The following is a 20,776-nucleotide window of genomic DNA, read 5'->3' as shown; positions in this document are numbered from 1 at the left end:
GCTTCTAAAGGCCAGAAGACGCATTTAAAAATAAGCAAATAAATTGATGCAGCCCGTATTCAGCAGTGAAAATAGAACACATTTCCAGTATATGAATTTAGATTTGACCTTGTAAACACTGAAAGCATTACAAACCCCAAATAATACCAGAGTTACCACAGGGTTCATCTGGTGAAAGACTACTGTCTCAAAATATTCTTCAGAGTCTGTCCCAACTGCAAGCTAGAATTTTCCTCCTATCTTTTGAAATAGAGTCTCAGGTCTTTTTCCTCTGACCCATGTAGTAAGTGATCAACATTCCACAGTGTTGGAGAGAAGGCACAGACTTAATTACAAATGTAGAACAAATTGAACAGAAAATGGTAATAATCAGGCTCTTTTTATTCCTGAGTTTTGGGTCCTGAATGTTGTTACTCACGATATAGCGTAACAGAGCTTTCTGTGAATTAGAGTTCTTCCTGCTCGCTGTTTTGGGAGTGATCAACTAAAGTGCACAGTTGGGCTCTCAGAATAGTTACTCAGTGACTTAATATGTGAAGGGGTGCCTTTTGAGATACTCTTTTTTTGAGATAGTACTTACGGTTTACCCATTGCTAAAGCTGAGTACTTTTAATTAACGCAGCAGATCAAAACAACTGCCATACCCTTTCATAGAGTAAAATACCGTATCATGAAGTTTAAGACACCATTGATTCTAGGGCACCCTCATATCATGTACCACTAATGAAAAAAAATTCTGCCCATTAAACTATGACAGTGCTAAGATACCATTTATTGTAAGATGCAACCACAATTTTAGAGATTCTAAATTGTGGGGAAAGGTGTCCTGATTATAAATGAAATAAGATAAGGTGCACCCTAAACCCTTAACAAACATTTCATAGCCACCTGGTTCTGAATTGTTTTCAGATTTCCTATGTTAAATGTTATCCCCATCCAGTTTGCTTTATTCTGCCTTTTGAAACCCTCTTCTTGGCCTCTATTCCCCTATTTCCCTAGATGTAACCTTGATTTCACTCAGAAAGAATTTGGGATCTACCTGGAGAGGTGGTCTCTAACCGTCTCAGTTACACATCCCTCCCTGACCTATCCTAGTCTTGTGAGAGGACGTAGACATCAGGTGTGGATACTCACTGGGCTCATTTCTTGCCTTGTGAGCAGGACTGGGCATCAGGGCATGAAGACCTAGCTCTAGGGCCATGATCTCTACATGGTAGGGCCATGGTAGAGCTCTCATTTCAAATTGATTGTGCTCCTTCTAGGTGCCTGGCACTGTGTGGGTGCTCTAGGTAACTTATTGCTGCAGGCAGGGAACTTGCAGTCTGGTGGGAGAGTAAATGCATAGCGAGGGACTCGAATTCACCTAGCTTCGGCCATGACAGGTGTTGCCAGGGGATAGAGTTCCTCTTCACCTCCTTCTTGATTTCCTGTCCCCCTCTTATTTTTCCCCTGACCCAACTTACCCCTTCATGATAGCAAATGAATATAATGTACCTCACCTTGCAGAGAAGTCTATGAGGGATTCTCCACCAATGGGCTGCCTGCACCCATGACCATACTTTGAACAGCAAATTACTCTAATCCAAATCAGCCACCCCAAATGGGAGTTAAAACAACTCATTGTAAAGATGATGTTTGATTTCATCTTGAAGAAATAACATGTCAAAGAGGCAGGCCCAGCACCCTCTGACCTTAGGATGTGACCACCTGCTTAGTAGTACTATTCCCCCCTGCCCCTCCTCCTCCACCACTACCAGCACCACCGCTACTGATGATGATGATAAAACCCACCCTGAACCCTGCATCACCTCCAGCGCCAACTTAGCCAAGCTTCTTGCAAGAGTGAGCTGTGCTTGCCATTTTCGTTTACCCCCAATCTCTTTACTTGTCAACTCAGTGCAGCACAGCTCTCACCTCTGACAGCTCTACTGCATAATTTTGCTGAGTTCACCAATAAGCTCCTAATTGTCAGATTCAATGGATAATCTTAAGTCTCTGACTTCTTTTCAACATTCAACCCTGATGACCACTCCCTCTTTGAACACCCTTTTCCACTGATGTCTGTGACAATCCTCATTCCTGGGTCCGGTCCTACCTATGCATCCCTTTCTATCTCCTTCACTGGATGCATCCTCCTTCCAGTATTCTCCTTTACACCAGTATACTTTCTATGGGAGACTTCATTCACAGCCTCCACTTCCACGTGGAGGACTTCCAGTTCCCTGCCTCGATCTCAGTCCTGTTTTCTGAATTCCAGACCCATGTCTTCACATCCTACTGAACCGCACATGTTCTAATGCTTGATGTTGTCTTTTACCTCAGAACTGCTGATCTTTCTCTTTTCTTGTATTACTTTTCTTGGTCCATGATATGGCCATCTACCCAGTTACCCATACCAGGATCCTCTAAATCAGCTTCTTTCTTGACCACTTATACCAACTGGTCACCAGATTTTGTGTATTCTACCACCCAAGTCTGTCTCAGGTTTTTTCCTCCTCACCATCCTTGATCCAGGCTGTCATGGTCTGCCATAACAAATGCCACAGATGGGATGGCTTAGACAACAGAAATTTATTGTCCCACAATTCTGGGGCTAGAAGTCTGAGATCAAGGTGTCAGCAGGGTTGGTTTCTTCTGAGACCAATGGCTGTCTCTTAAGACCCTGTCTCCAAATAGAATCACATTCTGAAGTACTAGGAGCTAGGACATCAGCATAGAGATTTTAGGGGGATGCAATTCAGCCCATAACACATGCCCTTGTCATCTCCTTACTAGCTAGTTGTATACTCTCCTGATCTGTTTCCCTACCTCCAGTGTCATCTCCATTCTAACGTGGCCTCCATTCCACCATCCAAGAGATTATTCTGATTTCAAATATGAGCACATTACTCTCCCTGCTTAAAACTGTTCAGTGGCTCCCGATTATATAGATTGTCTAGATTCCTTCAAGTGGCACGTCCTCATTATCTGCTCCAGGCACCTTCCTACTCAGTCTGTGCTCCAGCCACTCTGAAATAGCTGAAGTTCCCTAAAGGTTTTGGACCTGCACCTCTGTGCCTTCGCACATGCGGTGTCCTGTATCTGGAATTTTCTTTTTCTTAACCGTACCACCCTTTGTTTTACCAACTCTGATTCATTTCAGACTCCACGTAGCACATTCTGCAGGAAGTCTTACTTCAGGGTGACCAGGAGGAAATATGGCAAATAGCAAGAGTACAAACTGAGGGGAACTTGTTAACACGTGAAAAAGCCTCTCTTTCATTTGAACTCAATGAAAAAGAATGTGTTAAATGTAAGTTAAGTTAGTTGTGATAGACTTTTCTCATCCTATGGAGCCCCTGAAACTTTCTTAAAGGACAGATGATAAAATGTATATCTTTCTGGGCTTCCCTGGTGGCGCAGTGGTTAAGAATCCACCTGCCAATGCAGGGGACACGGGTTCGAGCCCCGGTCTGGGAAGATCTCACACGCCGCGGAGCAACTAAGCCCGTGCGCCACAACTACTGAGCCCGCGCGCCACAACTACTGAAGCCCACGCGCCTAGAGCCCGTGCTCTGCAGCAAGAGAAGCCACCGCAATGAGAAGCCCACGCACCGCAATGAGAAGGCCTCACACCACAAGGAAGAGTAGCCCCCGCTCGCCGCAACTAGAGAAAGCCCGCGCGCAGCAACAAAGACCCAACACAGCCAAAAATAAATAAATAAAATAAATAAATTTAAAAATATAAAATAAAATGTACATCTTCCTTTTCATCATCTACTGATACTTAGTCAACAACTGAGGACCCAGCTCATCATCTTTCATCACTTCCTAACATCGCCTTCCTAAGTCAGGAGCCCTGTCCACAGGCCTGTAGTGAAGCATGCACGCTCAGCAGTCTCTGGTCTTCAGCCCTAGACACACAGTAACAAGGCAGCTTTCCTCCAGCTTTTCTGAAAAATGAGTACAAATTGCAAGAAATGCAGTACACATTGTGAGCTGTCAGTACATTAGTAGTGACATTAGGAAATCTGATGGAGTCAGAAGGAAAAGGTGTAAATTGCAGGATAATATAAAGGGGAGGTCAGTCTGTTAGTAATGCAGGGAATGTGATGGACTTAAAGAAAAGGCATAAATTACAGGGTAATATAAAGAAGAGGTCAGTACATCAGTAACATGAGAAAACTGGCAGATTTGGGAAGAAAAGGTGCAAATTGTAGGATAATGTAAAGTAGGGGCTTCACTGTAAAGATGAGCTTACATCATATTAAGGAAGCTTGCTGGCCATGCAGACTGTGGCTAGAACTTTCAATATTTTTATAGTTCTATCTCACAGCAGATCTTTATGTCTTTTAGAATTATTAATTAAATTCTAAGCTAATATTACAGAGGAAAATTATTGTTCTTGCTTAGTAGAGAAAAAAAAAAAAAAAACAAACGGAGTCAGAAAGATTCCCTCAAAGCCTCTGAAGTCCTGAACCTGTAAAGCACATATTTGTCAACTGTAATAAACAAGTGTCTTTTGGGGGACCCTTTCCTGCACATCGTCACACATTTCTCCACGAGGCTCTGTAAATATGATTGTCACTTCTGGGTTCAAGATAGAATTTAAAACAATCATACCACTAAAAACGTTTTAAATAATAATTTTAATTGAAGTGTAACAGATAATGGTTGACTATGGGAACTCTATGGATCTCTCTTGTTTCTACACATCTTATGAGTAAGGCACTGACTGCTTTTTGTTCCACAGTCTCTTTTCAAGGATATTTGTATAGTGAACATCCTTGGAAGATGGAGTTAGTGTCTCCTTCCAGAACAAAAGGCAGGCATGCTGGGCTCCTTAAGCTCAAGGTCCCTCTTCTGTGATGCAGCCCTCTGTGTGCACAGGCATCTATCCGAGCCCATCCACACCACCCCGTAGAATCTGGGGGTACAGGAAGCTGATGCAAATGTGTGATGCTCGTGCTGTTCTCTGTGCCATGAGTAATGAAGTCCTTTGTCTCTGAACCAGTAGACCTGGATCTTCTGCCAGCATCCGTGAAACTGTGGCGAGCTACCTTGGTAGCTTGCAAGGAGGCTGAATTCTCAGGCCCTTCACAGTTCTTAACAGTTGTATCAACAAGGATGGGATGCTGACAGTGACGGGGCTTTCTGGAAGAATGATGAGGAAATCATGGTTCTTAACAGGAGATGAAGGAAGTCCGGGGGAATTAGTAGGGAATATGTTGTCCAAATTATATGGTCAACCAGGCCGTAGGGTCCTCTGCTTTGGTACTTGTTGATGAAGAGCTGTCAGGGAGGTGGTTGCAGTAGATTCACAGAGAGCTGTCCAGAGATGCCTGGGTTGTGCTACCTCTCCTCCAGGCAGGAGGACTTCCCCACCAATATGGCAGGCAGCCTCAAGTCCACTCCATACAAACTAGTTACGACTAGTACACAGATTCATATCCGGTGGGTAGAAAGTTCTCCCCATTTCAGACAGCAGCTGTGTAGACAGACACCTATTCTGAGAATGAAGGAAATTTTGTGACTGCTGTGGGCACAAACCAAGAGAATCCTTAGAACTTCTGTTGACTCTCTTGGGAGATGAGGGGCAGGGCACATAATGCCTATTAAGGAAGAATGGCAACAGCTGAGACATCCTAGGCTCTGTGGCGCCAACTTCAGATCCATTTGGAGATAAAGGTCTCCAAGTTTTTGCAGTGTTTAGCCAAACTAAATAATACACCCTTGAAGATCCATCTTTGCAAAAAAATATTTTGAAAAGCAAAGGAATGATAAATTCAAAGTTTAAGAAAGCGATTACTTCTGCAGGCAAGGCACGGGGCTGAGATCGGGAAGGAGCGCGCAGGTAGCTACACTAATATTGGAAATTTTCTAGTTCTTAAGTTGGGGTTGGGCTCACAGGTTTTGGTTTTATTATCAAGCTTCATAATGTAGCTATTTGTTAACATATATTCGTTCTTTTGTGTGTATCAACTATTACATAATAAATTTTTACGACCAGCTTAGGGAAATTTAGTTTATAATTTAAATTATTGGATTGCTATGAGTGACATAGCATCTGTTAGATTTCTATATGGATTTTGGTAGAGTAGAGGATAATGTCTTCCCTTGAGAGCCCTACCACATGCAACAGGAAAATGGTACATCTTTATACCTTTGTGTGAGAAATACTGGAGAGGTTCAGTGTTTGACCTTTCTTGGAGAGTGGATACATCATGAAATTTTTGCATATTAAGTGCTCTCATATTTGCCTAAGCTAAGACCAATTAAGAGTTATTTTTAGCTCGATGTCTAATTCTAGATACTGTTCTTTTTCATTATTCCTAAAAACAGACTGTAAACACTTTGTATATTTATAGTCCTAAGAGGGCATTACCCATGCATTTGGGAAATTTGGGGAAATATTATATGTACTCTACCAACTTCTCTGTCCAAGGGGAATGGAGAAGTCTTTTTTCCTTTCCTAACTCTATCTTCTATCTAGTTGAGAGAGAAAGAGAGAGAGAGAGAGGGAGAGAGAGAGGGGGCAAGAGAAAAGCAAGGGCTCTTCAAGCCTTTCTCAGGTGGCGAAACTCTAAGGAGAATTTTGTCCTTCTGTGTCCCCCAAGAATGACTGCAGCTCCTTGCTGACAACCCCACACAAGACCTCTGGGAGCTCTCCAACCCTTCTCTAGCTGACCTTGAGAGTTAAGACACTAGATTCTTTGTGAGGTCACCCTTAGGTTGTCATCATACTACTGCTAAATATTTTTATCACCTACTGGAGACTAAACGCTTTTCATACTTTGTTTCATTTACTCTTTTCAGCAACCCCAGGGTGGCTGTTATCATCACCCCCATTTTGTTTATTGAAGCAGGGCTTAGAGAGAAGTGCAGTAACTTCATGTTCTCCCAGACAGAATGCAGTCTGTTTGTGGATTCTACAGCTCATGCTTTTAGCAGTGTGACAGCCTTGTCATCTCATCCATTAATTCTAACCCTGTCATGTGAACATACAGAATGTTTTTTACCTGATGGATATCAGAATGCCACAGGGTTGTGGCGATAGGAAGCTACGTAGTAGGGACAAGTGGGCAAGCTCTGTGGCCTGCAGGCAGGAGGGAGACCACTTTGCCGAGATCCTGTTACCCCTCTTTTTTAGTGAATCTTATACTTTTTCTTCTTATCAAAACCCTGTCGTCGGTATCTGGGTGGTTGATATTTTTGGAAAAGCTGGAGGTAACATTCCTAAAGTATGAGGAGGAGGGACAAGCACCTTAGAGAGATTTTTATTTTGCTAAACATGGTAGTTCTTTCACGTGAGGGAAGGAGACAGGGCATGCACACCTTTGTTTCTACGAGAAAGTAAGCTGGGTGCGAATCGTGTTTCAGTCTCTGGTATTCTCGTTAAAGCTCTGAATGCTGTTTTCCTCCTGATCTATAACTGGTCCCTAGGAGGGAAGTCAATTACTTGCCATGAAATGGGCTTCAAAGGCAGAGTTTGAAGTGTCTTTCTTTATCCTTAGCTTGCAGATTTATTTTTAGTCGGCTACTGAAAAAATAAACAAATACTTTAATCTGATTTACAGAGCACTTAAAACAAGGAACTGCAGCAGAAAGATAGCAGGAGGAGCCTACCCCAGAGGGTGCCTCAGGCTGGCAGCACCTGGAAGGCGAGTGCTGGGTGTTTATGACTCAGGAAGAGAACCCCCAGCTGTAGTGTTTCCAGGAAAGCGTTTGACAGGAGACGGTTCACTCCTCAGCTCTTTGGGGTACTTTTATCTCGATATGTACTTACGCGTGCCTTCTTTTGGTGGAGCTTGATGCAAAATCAAAATCTCCTTGTAGTAGGAATGTCTCATATCATAAACTTCCTGAGGACCACACAATCTCATGCGCAGTGATAGTTGAAATATAATGCATAATTCGAAACGCAGGCCACTCTCACAAACTATGTGCAGGTCTTGGAAGATGATCAGAAAGAAACCTTTCCTTTTGTTTAGTCCTTCTGAGTTTCTCCCCAGGGATCAGGTTCTTTGAGGCAGTGATCAGATTGTACCCTGTTGATCCATCAGTTAAACGGGTGTTTATTGCACACTTACTATGGGCTTAGTACACAGTTTTCCCGTTTGGAAGTGACAGAGTGTAGTCCCCAGCTAAGAACGGATTGGTTTCTAAAGTTTGGGAAAGTTGAATCTGGAGCTTGGAGTGTGGTGCCCCGACAATGTAGTAAACTGCTGCTTAGTTTCCCCGGCTAGCCCACCAGCATCTTTAATCCCTAGAGCGAGTGACCCCCGCCCTAATGCCTGTGGGCCTGTTAGTGTTAAAATGCTGAGAGAGAAGAAGGGGGAGCTTTCCCTCTGCCTTTCTGGGCTGTGGGCTCACCCTTTCTTTCGTGTCCTCCTCCCTCAGGGGTCCCCAGAGCCCGCTGATCGCACCGCTCCAGAATCACCTGTTGCTTCCTCCCCCCGCCCCCACCCCATCCCAACTCTCATTTCCTCCGTGTAGCTGATCGCAGTTGGCTCTCAGGTTACACAGTGAGTTTTGTCTCTGACACGCCTGTGCTGTTGGCATTTGAACCTGGGAGTCTGAAGTTTACATAGGCTAAGTGTAGGGGGTGTGGTAGGTGGAATTCAAAAAAGGTGTGGGTCCTGTTTGTTTAGGACAATTATGCATTATTTTTTTTTTTTAACCATCTTTATTGGAGTATAATTGCTTTACAATGGTGTGTTAGTTTCTGCTTTATAACAAAGTGAATCAGCTATACATATACATATATCCGCATATAATTATGCATTATTTAAAACTGTTATTAAAATTTTTTTAAACAGTGTTCCTCACTGATGTATTAGAATGATTTTATAAACTGGAGTTTGGCACAGGGGAAGGACACATAAGGGTTACTGGTTAGTGAAAGGTTTGATAATCTTTTGTTCTCTGTATATTTTATCTAAGTTTAAAGAGATTTCAAAATTCAGAATAAATGAATTTTCACTTTTTAATGAGAATGGTTTTATTTCTTACCATTTTTACTTGTCTAAATAAGTACTTGTTTACTTGTCTAAAGCTGTACTGAATTCTTCAGAAATCTTGCCAAATAAGGCGAAATATATAATATTAGAAGATTTTAACCCCAGGTCCTTTCTTCAAAATAGTAACCAACTAGATTTTGTTAATATTCACATAAGTATTAAAAATGAGCATATGCATCCTCATCAACAAACACTTACCCTGTGCAGGGTGCTTCCTAGTTGCTGGGGATACAGAGAAATAGAAGGCATACTTCCTGTCCTCAGGAAACAGCATATGATCTATTTGGGGAAAAAAGGCGAAAACATGGAAAATAAATAGTAGCAGGTTATTCACTGTCTGGTTCCACCGGGTAAGATGAAATAAGCAGTTCAGAAGAGAGAGCAGTTGCTGGGGCGACGGGTGGTCCTGCAGAGGATGGGAGAGGCTCAGATACAGCAGGGAAGGGAAGGGCTCCCCAGGCTGCCAGGTAACTTTGCTTTTGCAGTTGCCTTTTATTCCATTTTCCCTAAAATTATTATTGAGCATATTGTTTGATTCCAAGATTTCCTTTGTTGTATTACAGTTTCCTGTAGAATTGTTAGGATTTGGTTATATGGATCACTTCCGACCGTTTGTTGTTTTCCAAAATTTCTGTAATGATTCCCTATTGTTCTTTTAGAATTGTTTTATAATGATATAATAATATAATTCTAAATTTCTTTTATAGTGATGAAGAAACTATTGCCAAAAGCAAGCTAGAAGATAAAAGTATCAACAGTTATATTTCTTGTGAAATAAATGTAGGAACTATTTCTTATCTGTAGGTGCTAAAGACTGTTCTACCTACACAGTCACTATTTTTCAGCATCTTAAAGTGTTCCAGACTGTTCCTCACTGCTGTCTTGGCTTGACACATTCACATATGAGAATTTCAGAAAACTGAATCTGACTGTGATCAAGTTGGCAGAGTTCTTCACTGCCTTTATTTGACATTGATTTGTTGGATTATTCTCTAATTAGTAAATTAGGAGTACACATAAAATTTTCCATTTCAGTGTTATTTCTTCCCTTTTAGTTATTTCCTGTTCTTTACTCTCCATTTCTTTCCATCGAGCCTGTGAGTGCCCCTCTTTGGCCTGTGAGTTCATTTTGGGTAGGAATCATTGAATCCCTGGAGCTTTGGACAGTGCTCAATAAATGTTTAGTGAATGAATGAAAACAACATTTCACATATGATTAGAAAGAAATAATAGAGAAGAGATTAGGTATAAATACATGTGTATGATTTTAATTTTCACATTTTTTTTTTAAACAATCTATCTTATTAAAGCAATTTCCTGCTAGTTTTACCTAGTCAGGAGCTAATCTTGATTTGAAGGAGATAAGATTTATGAGCCTCGCAAAGAACTTTTGAACATAAGTTATTTTGTGAGACAGCCCTGCTATCTGTGACATATTAACACGTTTGATGATGTGGATGATCACATTTTAAAAGATCTTTGGCTTCCTCTTCTGCATAATTAAGTTCTTCTCAGAACAACTTCTACATTGTAGATTCTACATGTGTATTTCCGACCGGTCAACACAACTACGATTTGATCATGATTACTAGCTTTTCAAAGCCTTCCTTCATTTCCCAGCAGGCAGCTTCCTGTCAGAATTCATTTCCCATTTGGAAAATCTCTCTCTGACCCACAGCTTTCTGGATACAATTCATCCTTTACATACTTGAGTCTACCCATTCATTGTCATCCATCCTTAGCTCCTCAGATGCCGAAAGACCCTTTTGTAATTGTAATTGTGATATCTTTAGTGATAAGATCACCTAAAACGTCAGGGGAGAGAAAACTAAGAAGAATATATAAAGATTTTTGTTCCATTGATTTTCCTAATTAAAAAAATGCTTTTAGTGTGTATCTATTTATGTTATTATAGTTTAAGAAATTGAAGTAATAACTGTTATGGTTGAAGCAAGATCTGCTTTCTATGTTCCTTCAGTCTTTATATAATTAAAATTAAATTTTGGCAGAGCTGCAGTAAATTCAGTTCAATTTAGCAAACATGGAGATGCTTTTGCTGGCCCCCCCTATTATGGTGATCTCTACAAGAACTGCCCTTTAGTTGCAGTAAAGCGAGTGTGAGAGAGAGTGATCCAGATATGATTGCTGAGGAAATTAAAATTCACTGTGGAAGAGGATTAGGTTGGTATCATCCAAGAAGGAATTTCATGTTGGATCTTGGAGAAAGTAGAATATTTGGCTTACAAAGGGGAAAGTCATTCCAGGTATGGGGCACTGAGGTTGGATTCAGCAAGACATGTACTGATCCTTGGACCAGGAAGGGGCATGATGAAAAGGATCTTCATCTGGCCTCAGGCTGCAGGATGTACCAGAGAATGGCGAGCTGGTCCACAGGAAGCCATGGTAACGGACTAGGGCTTAATCGACGAGGTTCCAGAGAAAAGGACATGGACATATGAAGGGAAGGTCAAGTCTTAGGAATGTTACACAGAAAGAATCTGATAGCCTCAAAAGCTGATTGGATATTGGGAAGCAATGCCAAAGCAATGCCAGTTAGCTCCTGGGGCTGGGGAGCCTGTGTGAGTGGGAGAATCATGGTCCCATGTTGGCATAAATGGAGGATTAGAAAGAGAAGCAGACCAGACAAAACCTTGAGAGGATGCCCATGATTAGGAGGGAAGCCAAGCAAGGAGAGGTCAGAGGAGAGCCAGGAACCTACAGTTTCATGGGAACGAAGGGAAGACAATGTTTCAGGAAGACAGGGTGAGCAGAGACATCAAAAAATAAGAGGTCTGAGTTTGATTTTGTACCAGAGAAGGACAAAATGTTGACCCTTGAGTAACCTCAGGAAACTGGCAGGAGTAGATGCCAGATGGCAAAGACCCAGAAAAGGGAGAAGATTTTGTATTATTGGTGAAATTGTAAGACAAGATCCTTCTTTCAGTTATTTCCAGTGATAAACCCCTTTGAAGGAAATCTACTCCTTAGCCGACTAGTGTTATGTCACAAAATTCCAGTATATCATTAACACCTGTAGCTCTAAAATGTACCTATTTCCAACTGTAACCCCAAAACATTATTTTTACAAACCATTTGGAGATAACAGTTTTATATTCTTTGATTCTACTCTTTCAAAATTTTGCTTATCCCTCTTGGAGATTTATTTCTAGGTCATTGATTCTGATTCCAAAACCAGTGTTTTCTATAAGCTTATTTTATGCCTACTAGAGTTGAAATTCAAACATTTTCTGGCAGTAGCAACTGAAATAGCTTCAAAGACATTTTTCACATCCACCTTGTTTTTTTCTTCACTGATTGTATCTTTTCAAAAACGCCCCAGATTGATAGCTCCTAAGATATAGTATGCCTATAGTAACAACACAAGCTTTTTAGAATTGAGAAATATTCTTTGTTCTTGTTCTGGTTCTTGAAGATGTGCTTTACTCCTAAGAGGAACCGATCAAGAAAAAAGTACGTAAGAACCGGAGTCACAGGACCTAGATTCAGTTCCCTTCTTGCTGCGTGGCGTTGGGTCAATTAGGTCTCTTTCAAATAAAAAAAATCTCAGAATCCATGAATATACTTTATCATTTAACTTAGTCACCAAGCCTACCATTTGGTGTGATTCCACATTTGGAGATGGTCTGATAATGGTGGAACATCATCTGTTCCTTCATTTGGCTGACTCTCTTATCCTTCTAACTTCATGTTGTGTATTTTCTGGTATACAGCCTCACCCACCCCGCAGCCCCCAGCAGCCAGCACCTACGGTACAGATCAGGTGCTCAGTAAATATTTGATGATCGAGTAAATGGGCTGTACTGTATTATTGTCCACCCTGGTGGTGGAGAACCATCGGACCAAGCATCAGAAGCAATTATGAGTGTAAAACCATGGAGATCTCCAGGTCCCACTCCCCCGCCTTCAATATTTGAGTTTCTAGAAATCGGCCTTTGCATCGATATTTAAAAATAGGTCAAGCTCATATGAGAAGCACTGGTCTACCCTCTGTGAGTTCCTGGAGGTCACAGATTATAGTTTCCATCAGTTCATTCCCAAACCCTAGGGGAATTTCTGGAAGAAATTAGGTGTACAGTAAATGTTTGTGAATAAATGAATCTTAATTTTGAGATCAATAATAAGTGAGAATAAAATGCCCTTTCTTTTGGCTACAGATATAACACCTCGAAACTTTAAATACTAATTTATACTACCCATAATAAATTATATTTTTAAAGAAATGAAATAGATTGAGTGCCCAAATCATCAGTTCTAATAAATTCAAAACTCATAGTTTGTTACCTAATAATTGTGGCTAGAACTACGGTGCTTTATTTGCTTAATTCTTACAATCTAGTGATAAGTCATTTGCTTTCATTATTACTTGCCTTGCCATATACCTTGTTTTAAATTGTCTTTAAGGAGTCACAACCCATCACTCTCTTTTAGTTATATAATTCTGGTATTTTAAACTATAGTTTCCTTTGGGGGGTGGTGATGTGAAGCAAGGAAAGAAGTAGAACCAGCATTAACTCTGCATTGTCTCACAACCTACCATCGTGTGTATCATATTTCTGTGCTCCAGAGAAAAGAAATGGAATTGGTTTTTAACTAAGAAAATTATGCTGTCCTGAATACAAAAACCTTATCACTAATACCCTATTGACCTGTGTCTTAGTTATGAATTTTTGAATAACAAATTACCCTGATACTTAGCAGATTAAAGCAATAAATGTTAATATTTAGTGCCTCACATAACACCTGTGGGTCAGGAATCTGGGAATGGCTTAGCAGGTGGTCCTGACTCCTGTCCTCTCATGAGGTTACACTCAAGATGTTGGCCAGGACCGCAGTCATCTGAAGGTTTGACTGGGGCTGGAGGATTCACTTCCCAGGTGGCTCCTTCAGACACCTGGCAATTTAGCGTCTGTTGTTTGCATGAGGCCCTCTTGTCAGGGCTCTTTGAGTGTCTTCACAATAGAGTGACCATCAGGTGTTTTGTTGGTGACTTTATATATGACCTTTCAGGAAGACAAGAAAAAGGTTACATCAGTAACAGTTGTAAGCTTAAATGTGGGTTAAAAAAAAAAAATCTCCTCCCTATCCCACCCCTCTGGGTGGGAGATGCAAGAGGGAGGAGATAAGGGGGTATATGTATATGTATAGCTGATTCACTTTGTTATACAGCAGAAACTAACACACCATTGTAAAGCAATTATACTCCAATAAAGATGTTAAAAAACCCTAATATTAAAAAAAAATAATAATTAAAAATTAATCAATTAATTAATTAATTAAAAAAAAACAACCAAAAAGCATTTTTAAGTGAGCCAGCTATCAGGTGTTTACATAATTTCAAATAAGTTCTCTTTCAGTTCTTCTCCATCATCCCCAGCCTTCCCTCTTCGTGGAACTTGCTCACATCTTGATTCCAGCACTCACGTATGTTGTCACACTTCTTGGTTCGTATCTGTCTGTCCCACTAGACTGGAAGTGCAAGGGGCAGAGCTGTGACTTTCATCTTTGAATCTCAGGTGCTCAAGGCAGTGCCTGGCCCTTAGCTGATCTTTGTTTGTTGTTGAACTTAACGAGCCTTATATACAACTAAATACCATTGTCTTCTTTTTCTCTATAAGATCGTGTAAATTGATTGAAGCCCTGCAGTTAGTGTCAGAGTTTGGGTTTCAAAGTCAGGTCTATGTTTTGTTCATCAGCATGGATGGTGTTGGGAAGACTCTAGGAGGCACCTGTGTTGGGAGGCCCAAGTAGCATCCTTACAGATTTCACCTGGGAGAAATTCCTTAGGGGGTATCTCTGTGTTTACCCGGAATGAATCACTGTGATTTAAGAGAGATTGCTAGAAGGAGACAGTTTGTTGATTGAATAAAAGGCTATTGAAAATAAACTGGCCTATTATATTTGGGCTACAAATGAATTTTTGGTGTTAACCTGATGTTCTTTCATCTCTAAGTGGGATGCAAAAAGTTTCTCACACCTAAAGTGCTAAGGGAAAGTCTCCTCTCTCTTTTCCCATTTTTTCCAGGGATTCTACCCTGGTTGATTCAAAGGAATCAAACATGGTATTTAGATATGAAGTTGGAGCTCAGTAAATGAGGAGATTGTGTATCTGACCCCCTGACCAAACTGATCACTACTAAGAAGCCTTCTTGCAAGAGTCTAGGTCCTAAACTAAGGGAGTAGTGGAAGAGCACATACATTCAAGTGATGTTTTACATGTAAATCACCATGGCGACAGGATATGGAAGGTGGAGGAGTTGAGGATGGCCCCGAGGCCCCGTCCTGGGAATCTGAGTGAATGGTGGCTCCATTCAGTGTGACAGGGGACACAGGAGGAGGAGCAGGTGTGGGGTTTATGATGATGTCAACTTGGGATGTGTCTGTTGGACAACCAGGGAAGGTGTTCTGTCTAGAAATGGGCATCAAGGTCAGATGGCCCCATGAGAGAGGAGTTGTCAGGGTATCTGGGAGAGAGCCTGGGTCTTAGATGCGTGTCTGTTGATGGTTCATGGATTGTTGGTGTAGAAAAGAGCCCAGTGGCACAGGCAGCCTTTCTTGGCTGTGCTGTTCTGCTGGGAATCTCTATAGCTATCATTATATCTCAACATCCTGGATGGACTGGGGAATAATGAGTGACCTCTTGCTTGTAGATGTAGAAGGGAGCTGCCACATTGTCCTGGATGACGAGAGCTCATCTCTCTGCCAGGTCTCCCAGAGGCTGCTGAACGGAGCTTGCTTCTACTCATGATTTGGCAATCTTAAATACCTCCCTTTTTTTTTTTTGGTTTGGTTAGCTTTCAGTGTTGTCTGTATCTGTTTTGAATTGTCATTCATTTTTCTTTTTAGAAGACAAGCACAAATTCATGCTTTATTTTCTTGGGAAAATGCTTCTAATAAAACTGTAGCTTGGGGAAAAAAAAAAAAAAAAGGGAATGCCCTGCGGTCCAGTGGTTAGGGCTCCACGCTTCTACTGCAGGGAGCATGGGTTCAATCCCTGGTCGGAGAACTAAGATCCTGCATGCCGTGCAGTGTGGCAAAAAAAAATAAAAAACTATAGCTTGGTTTTTCCATGTGGGTGTTGATATAGATGGTTGTAATGAGACCTCTTTGATTAGTCACTTATTATCTGATTCTATGAATTATTTTAGATGTGGTCTCTCTCTCTTTTTCTTGATCCAAAGAGTTATCTTAAGACATAACATACTTAGCTTTTATTATATTCTATAAACTTTCCAGCTTATTCTCTTTTTTGTGCTAATCTGATAGCATAATTAAAATGTCTGACTTCAGTTCTTTCCTTACAAATACTGCCTAACTCTTCTGTCTTTAATTAACTGAAATCATTCCTATATAAACAAATAACAATTGCAGATTGTATTACCTACAGTCCTGTCTTACGAGAATTTAAGTGCATCCCGTTTGTTAAATTATAGTCTTAAAAAAACTACCTGTGACATATTTTGTCATTTTGTGTGATACCAGTAGAAAACAAAGGCTCACTTCTGTGTTTTTATTCTTGTTACACCTTTTATTTAATATTCATTTGAAGAGCCAGTGTGGCAGGTAGAGTGGGGACAGGCTTTGGATTCACACCAACCTGAAAATCTCAGCTCTGCCACTTCTTAGTGGTGCAACTCTGGATAAATTGCTTGAGTACTTCTCTGTGCCTCAGTTTCCTGTAGGTATTATAAAATGAAGATGATAATATTTGCATCGCGGATTATGGACATTAAGTGACACAATGCGCGTTACATGCTTAGCACAGTGCCTGGAGCATAATAGGTGCTCAATAAATGCTATCAATATCTATTTTTGTACAGTAGAAGCAGCTCTCTTAACCAGTTCAGCAGCTTAAAGGAAGCTTCCAGTCCCTGTGCAGAGCCGTCTAGTGGATGCCCACAGCATGTTGAACACTTGTAATCGGAGCCTTCTCTCCAGCGCCCTCATGTACTTCTCCAACTGTCTGAGTTGTATTTGTCCCCAGACCTGTTCTATGTTGTTTGTTCTCAAACCTATTTATGCCAGTTGAACTTATAATTGTAATTAGGTGATTTAATTAAACATTAAGCAAACAGGATGTAAGTGCAATCCAAAAAGACAGTGCTTTTTTTTTTTTTTTAACTTGTATGCATGTACGTTTGTATGTATGTATTTATTTTTTTGGCCGTGCAGCACGTGGAATCTTAGTTCCTCGACCAAGGAATGAACCTGTGCCCCCCGCAGTGGAAGCGCAGAGGCCTAACCACTGGACTGCCAGGGAAGACCCACAGCTGCTTTTTCTATACAAAATAAATTTTGGAAAGACTTAATAAAGGTAACTCAATAAATTAAAGAAAAAATTCCAAGGTACCTCGAATAGTTATTTTCATAGAGACAGAAAGTAGAATAGTGGTTGCCAGGGACTGAGGAGAAAGGGGGAATGGAGAGTTATTATTTAATGGGGACAGAGTTTCAGTTTTGCAAGATGAAATGAGTTCTGGAGATGGATGGTGGTGATGGCTGTGAAACAATATGAATGTACCACTTAATACGACTGAACGAAGATGGTAAATTTTATATGTAGTTTATTAAATTAAAAAGTTGTTTTAATCTGTCACATTAACTGTGGGTGAGATACCTGTTAAGGATTGGTGGAATTTAAAAAGCTAGGGGAATTCCACATCTAGGTTGTTTTCTAGTGGTCTTTAAGTTTTCTTACTTTCAGGAAACCAAAATCGGAAATAATAGGTAATTCTAAAATTTTAGGTGTAGTTTATGCAAGAAAGAGAACAAAGCATGCTGACCCATGGACCGGTTCTCGAAGATGAAGCCTTTGGCATAGGTCAGAATATCAGAGAATGAATGCATGCTTATATTTAAAATTTAAAATTAACCGTTTAAGTTATGTATGTGTCTTAGATTGGGCTCCGGGGAGACAGGCTCTGAGATGGAGATTTGCACGCAGGAAGCTTGTTGGGGAGCGAGCGCTCTCGGAACCAGGCCTGGATGGGAGTGAGAGAGGCAGGACTAATAGAAGGAGAATTGAAGCTCCGGCCTCAGCCAGTGGCGTGGGGATTCTAGTGCTGACCACCCTTCAGAGATGTGGCAGAGTGAGGCAGTTCGTACTGTCCTCCTGCACTGACCAGACATCAGGTGTGGGCTAGCGCCCAGTGGAGGGGGACATCACCTTGAGCAAGGCGACTTCCTTTGGCTGGAAGTGAAGCCCGAGAGGTTCTCACCTGTCTACTCTCAGCAGGTGACACTTCCAGCTGGGGGATGTGATGGTCCCCAGCATCCACAACTGGGTGTGTCCATTTTTTGCATGTTTCCCCTTTTCAACAGATTTTTTTAAATTGACTGATTGACTTTTGGTCCAGATGGCTTCAGATAAGAGCGTCTTCACTGCTTACGCATGATCTTCTGAAGGTCTCACTGTGTTTGATCTTTACATACGCCAGTTGTCCCATTTGTGATATATTTGGGTTGGCCAAAAAGTGCGTTCAGGTTTTTTGTAAGATGTGGAAAAAACCCAAACGCGCTTTTTGGCCAACCCGATAGCAAGCCTGTGAGGCTTAATCACAGTGGATACGTGTGTGATGTGTTTGAAGCTCAAATGATGTTTGGGACTTCATCGACTTCTAAATACTTTCCAGTATATATTGGGTTGGCCAAAAAGTCCGTTCGGTTTCTTCTGTTAAAAACTCAAATGGGCTTTTTGGCCGACCCAATATTGCGATTCATGAAACCTCCGATTTTTGCTTCTTAAATTTTCCAGACTTTTTTTTGGCATTTGATGATTTGTTTTCCTCCTTTGGTCCAACTCTCCATGTTTGTGCCAAAGGTCACCTTCCTCTCACATCCTATGACCTGTAGTTCTTTATCTGCAGATTCTTCAGTTACTCTTCCATCTGCCACAAGTAACCGTCGACTCCTGCTCCCCTTACTTTACATTTTCCATTTGGACCTGCCTGTTTATCCTGATCCTCAGGCTCTTGACATAAATGATGGCCAATCTCCAGGATACCTCAGTTCATTTTTAAATATACTCTTCCAATCCTTAAAACAGAAGTCCGTTATATGTGGTTGTGTTTATTATTATTATTTTTTACCATTTTTAAGTGTATAGTACCATAACATTAACTATATTTATATTGTTGTACAAGCAATTTCTACAACTTTCTCATTTTGCAAAACTGAAGCTCCCATTTCCCCTCCCTCCAATCCCTGGCAACCACCATTCTCCTTTCTGTTTCTGTGAGTTAGGCTACTCGAGGTACTTCATATCCATAATATACAGTATTTCTCATTTTTGACTGGCTTATTTCACTTAGCATCATGTCCTCAAGGGCCATCCACATTTAAAAGGAATTTCCTTTCTTTAAAAGGCTGAACAGTATTCCATCGTATGTATATAACACATTATCTGTTCATCTGTTGATGGACACTTGGTTGTTTCCACCTTTCGGTTATTGTGAATAATACTGCTATGAATGTGAGTGTGCAAGTTTTTATTTTTAAATACAGGTATATATATATATATTTTTTAACATCTTTATTGGAGTATAATTGCTTAAATACAGGTATATATTTTTGTTTCTATCAGCTTGCTGTGCCCCAAATTGTAAATGCTAAAGAGGGAGTCTGAGTCCCTTTGCAAGTGTGGCCATAAACATAGCACAAGGATACTATGATTACCCCATGGTGTCTCATTTTCCTTTCGAGTTTTGGCACGTGCTAACCTTTTAGTAAGAATACTATTCAGTCTCGTTTCTGCTTAGCCCTTCATTTAGCCATGTTTTGTTGTTTCCTTGGTTTCAAATTTTATCTCTTTATGCGAACTGGGAGCTGAAGCCTTTCATTTGACTTGTGATCTTGTACATTCTGGAAGCTCATACATGTAATTGTGCAACAAATAAAGCAGCTGGAAGAAATCTTTCCTGAACAAAACCCAAGTGGGGCATTTGGGTGCGAGCCAAGATTTCAGCAGCTACAGAGGGAGATGTAAAAAGGCTGCCTATATTACAACAACAACAAATCACTTCTGGCCCCATAGGAATGTCCTTTAGGTAATGATCAAACAGAGGGTAGGGACCTTTACACATTTAATTACCTGACCACAAAACGAAGTATTTACTGTAACCTTCTGAGGTCTCTATACCAAGTTAATTACCATGATATACCTGAAGGTAGAGCAGCACTGTGACTCAGTACACTCAGCCGTAGCGGGAAATTCCGAGGCTGCTCAGTCTGAACCTGGCCTCTCATTAAATTGCTGTGTGGTCCTAGGCAAGACACTGTGAGTTTACCTTCCTGGGGTTCTATTCCTGCAACCGAAATTCAGAACTGTAATGCAAATGTAGTTACTGAACAACTAACAAATAATAAGTGAAGCCCTGTGTTAACTGCCTATTTATAGAGAAGAAAGTTTAATGTCCTACAGTGATCCAATGAGTCAAATTTCACTGGACATCTTGAAAAGATTGGTTATTTATTTTATTTATGTATATACATATACATCGGCCCAGGTTGACACACATAAAAGCAAAAGCTTGGACTGGAGGTATGTTTTAAAAAATGTAAAGGAGCATCACAGGTTTTTAACCATTTATCAGTTCATTCAGCCAACATTAAGGAGGACCTGGGTCAGTGCCTCTCAAACTTTTGGTGCATGAGAATCACCTGGAGGACTTTTTAAACACCCCTCCTGGACCCCATCCTCAGAGTTGCCCATTCAGTAGATATTGTGGCAGGGCCTGAAAATGTGCATATCTAGTAGCCAC

General features: G+C 40.9%; 1 protein-coding gene across 3 annotated transcripts in view; it reads left to right on the top strand.

Moving 5' to 3' along the window:
* The window catches only part of EFCAB11 (EF-hand calcium binding domain 11), a 178,885-nt gene that overhangs the window by 67,314 nt on the left and 90,795 nt on the right, over positions 1-20,776 (top strand). Inside the window, exon 6 of one of the 3 annotated variants that reach the window (XM_061182803.1) lies at positions 17,190-17,276. The exons of the other annotated variants lie outside the window; for them this stretch is intronic. Coding sequence (XP_061038786.1) covers positions 17,190-17,223 — 34 coding nt within the window. The 3' untranslated portion in view covers positions 17,224-17,276. Of the gene's footprint in view, positions 1-17,189; positions 17,277-20,776 lie in introns of those variants that run through there. 3 annotated transcript variants of the gene reach the window in all.

This window comes from Eubalaena glacialis, chromosome 2 (assembly GCF_028564815.1).
Source record: "Eubalaena glacialis isolate mEubGla1 chromosome 2, mEubGla1.1.hap2.+ XY, whole genome shotgun sequence".
Classification (NCBI taxonomy): Eukaryota; Metazoa; Chordata; class Mammalia; order Artiodactyla; family Balaenidae; genus Eubalaena; species Eubalaena glacialis.
Note: the sequence above shows the minus strand (reverse complement) of the source record. Positions and strands in the feature narration are given on the sequence as shown.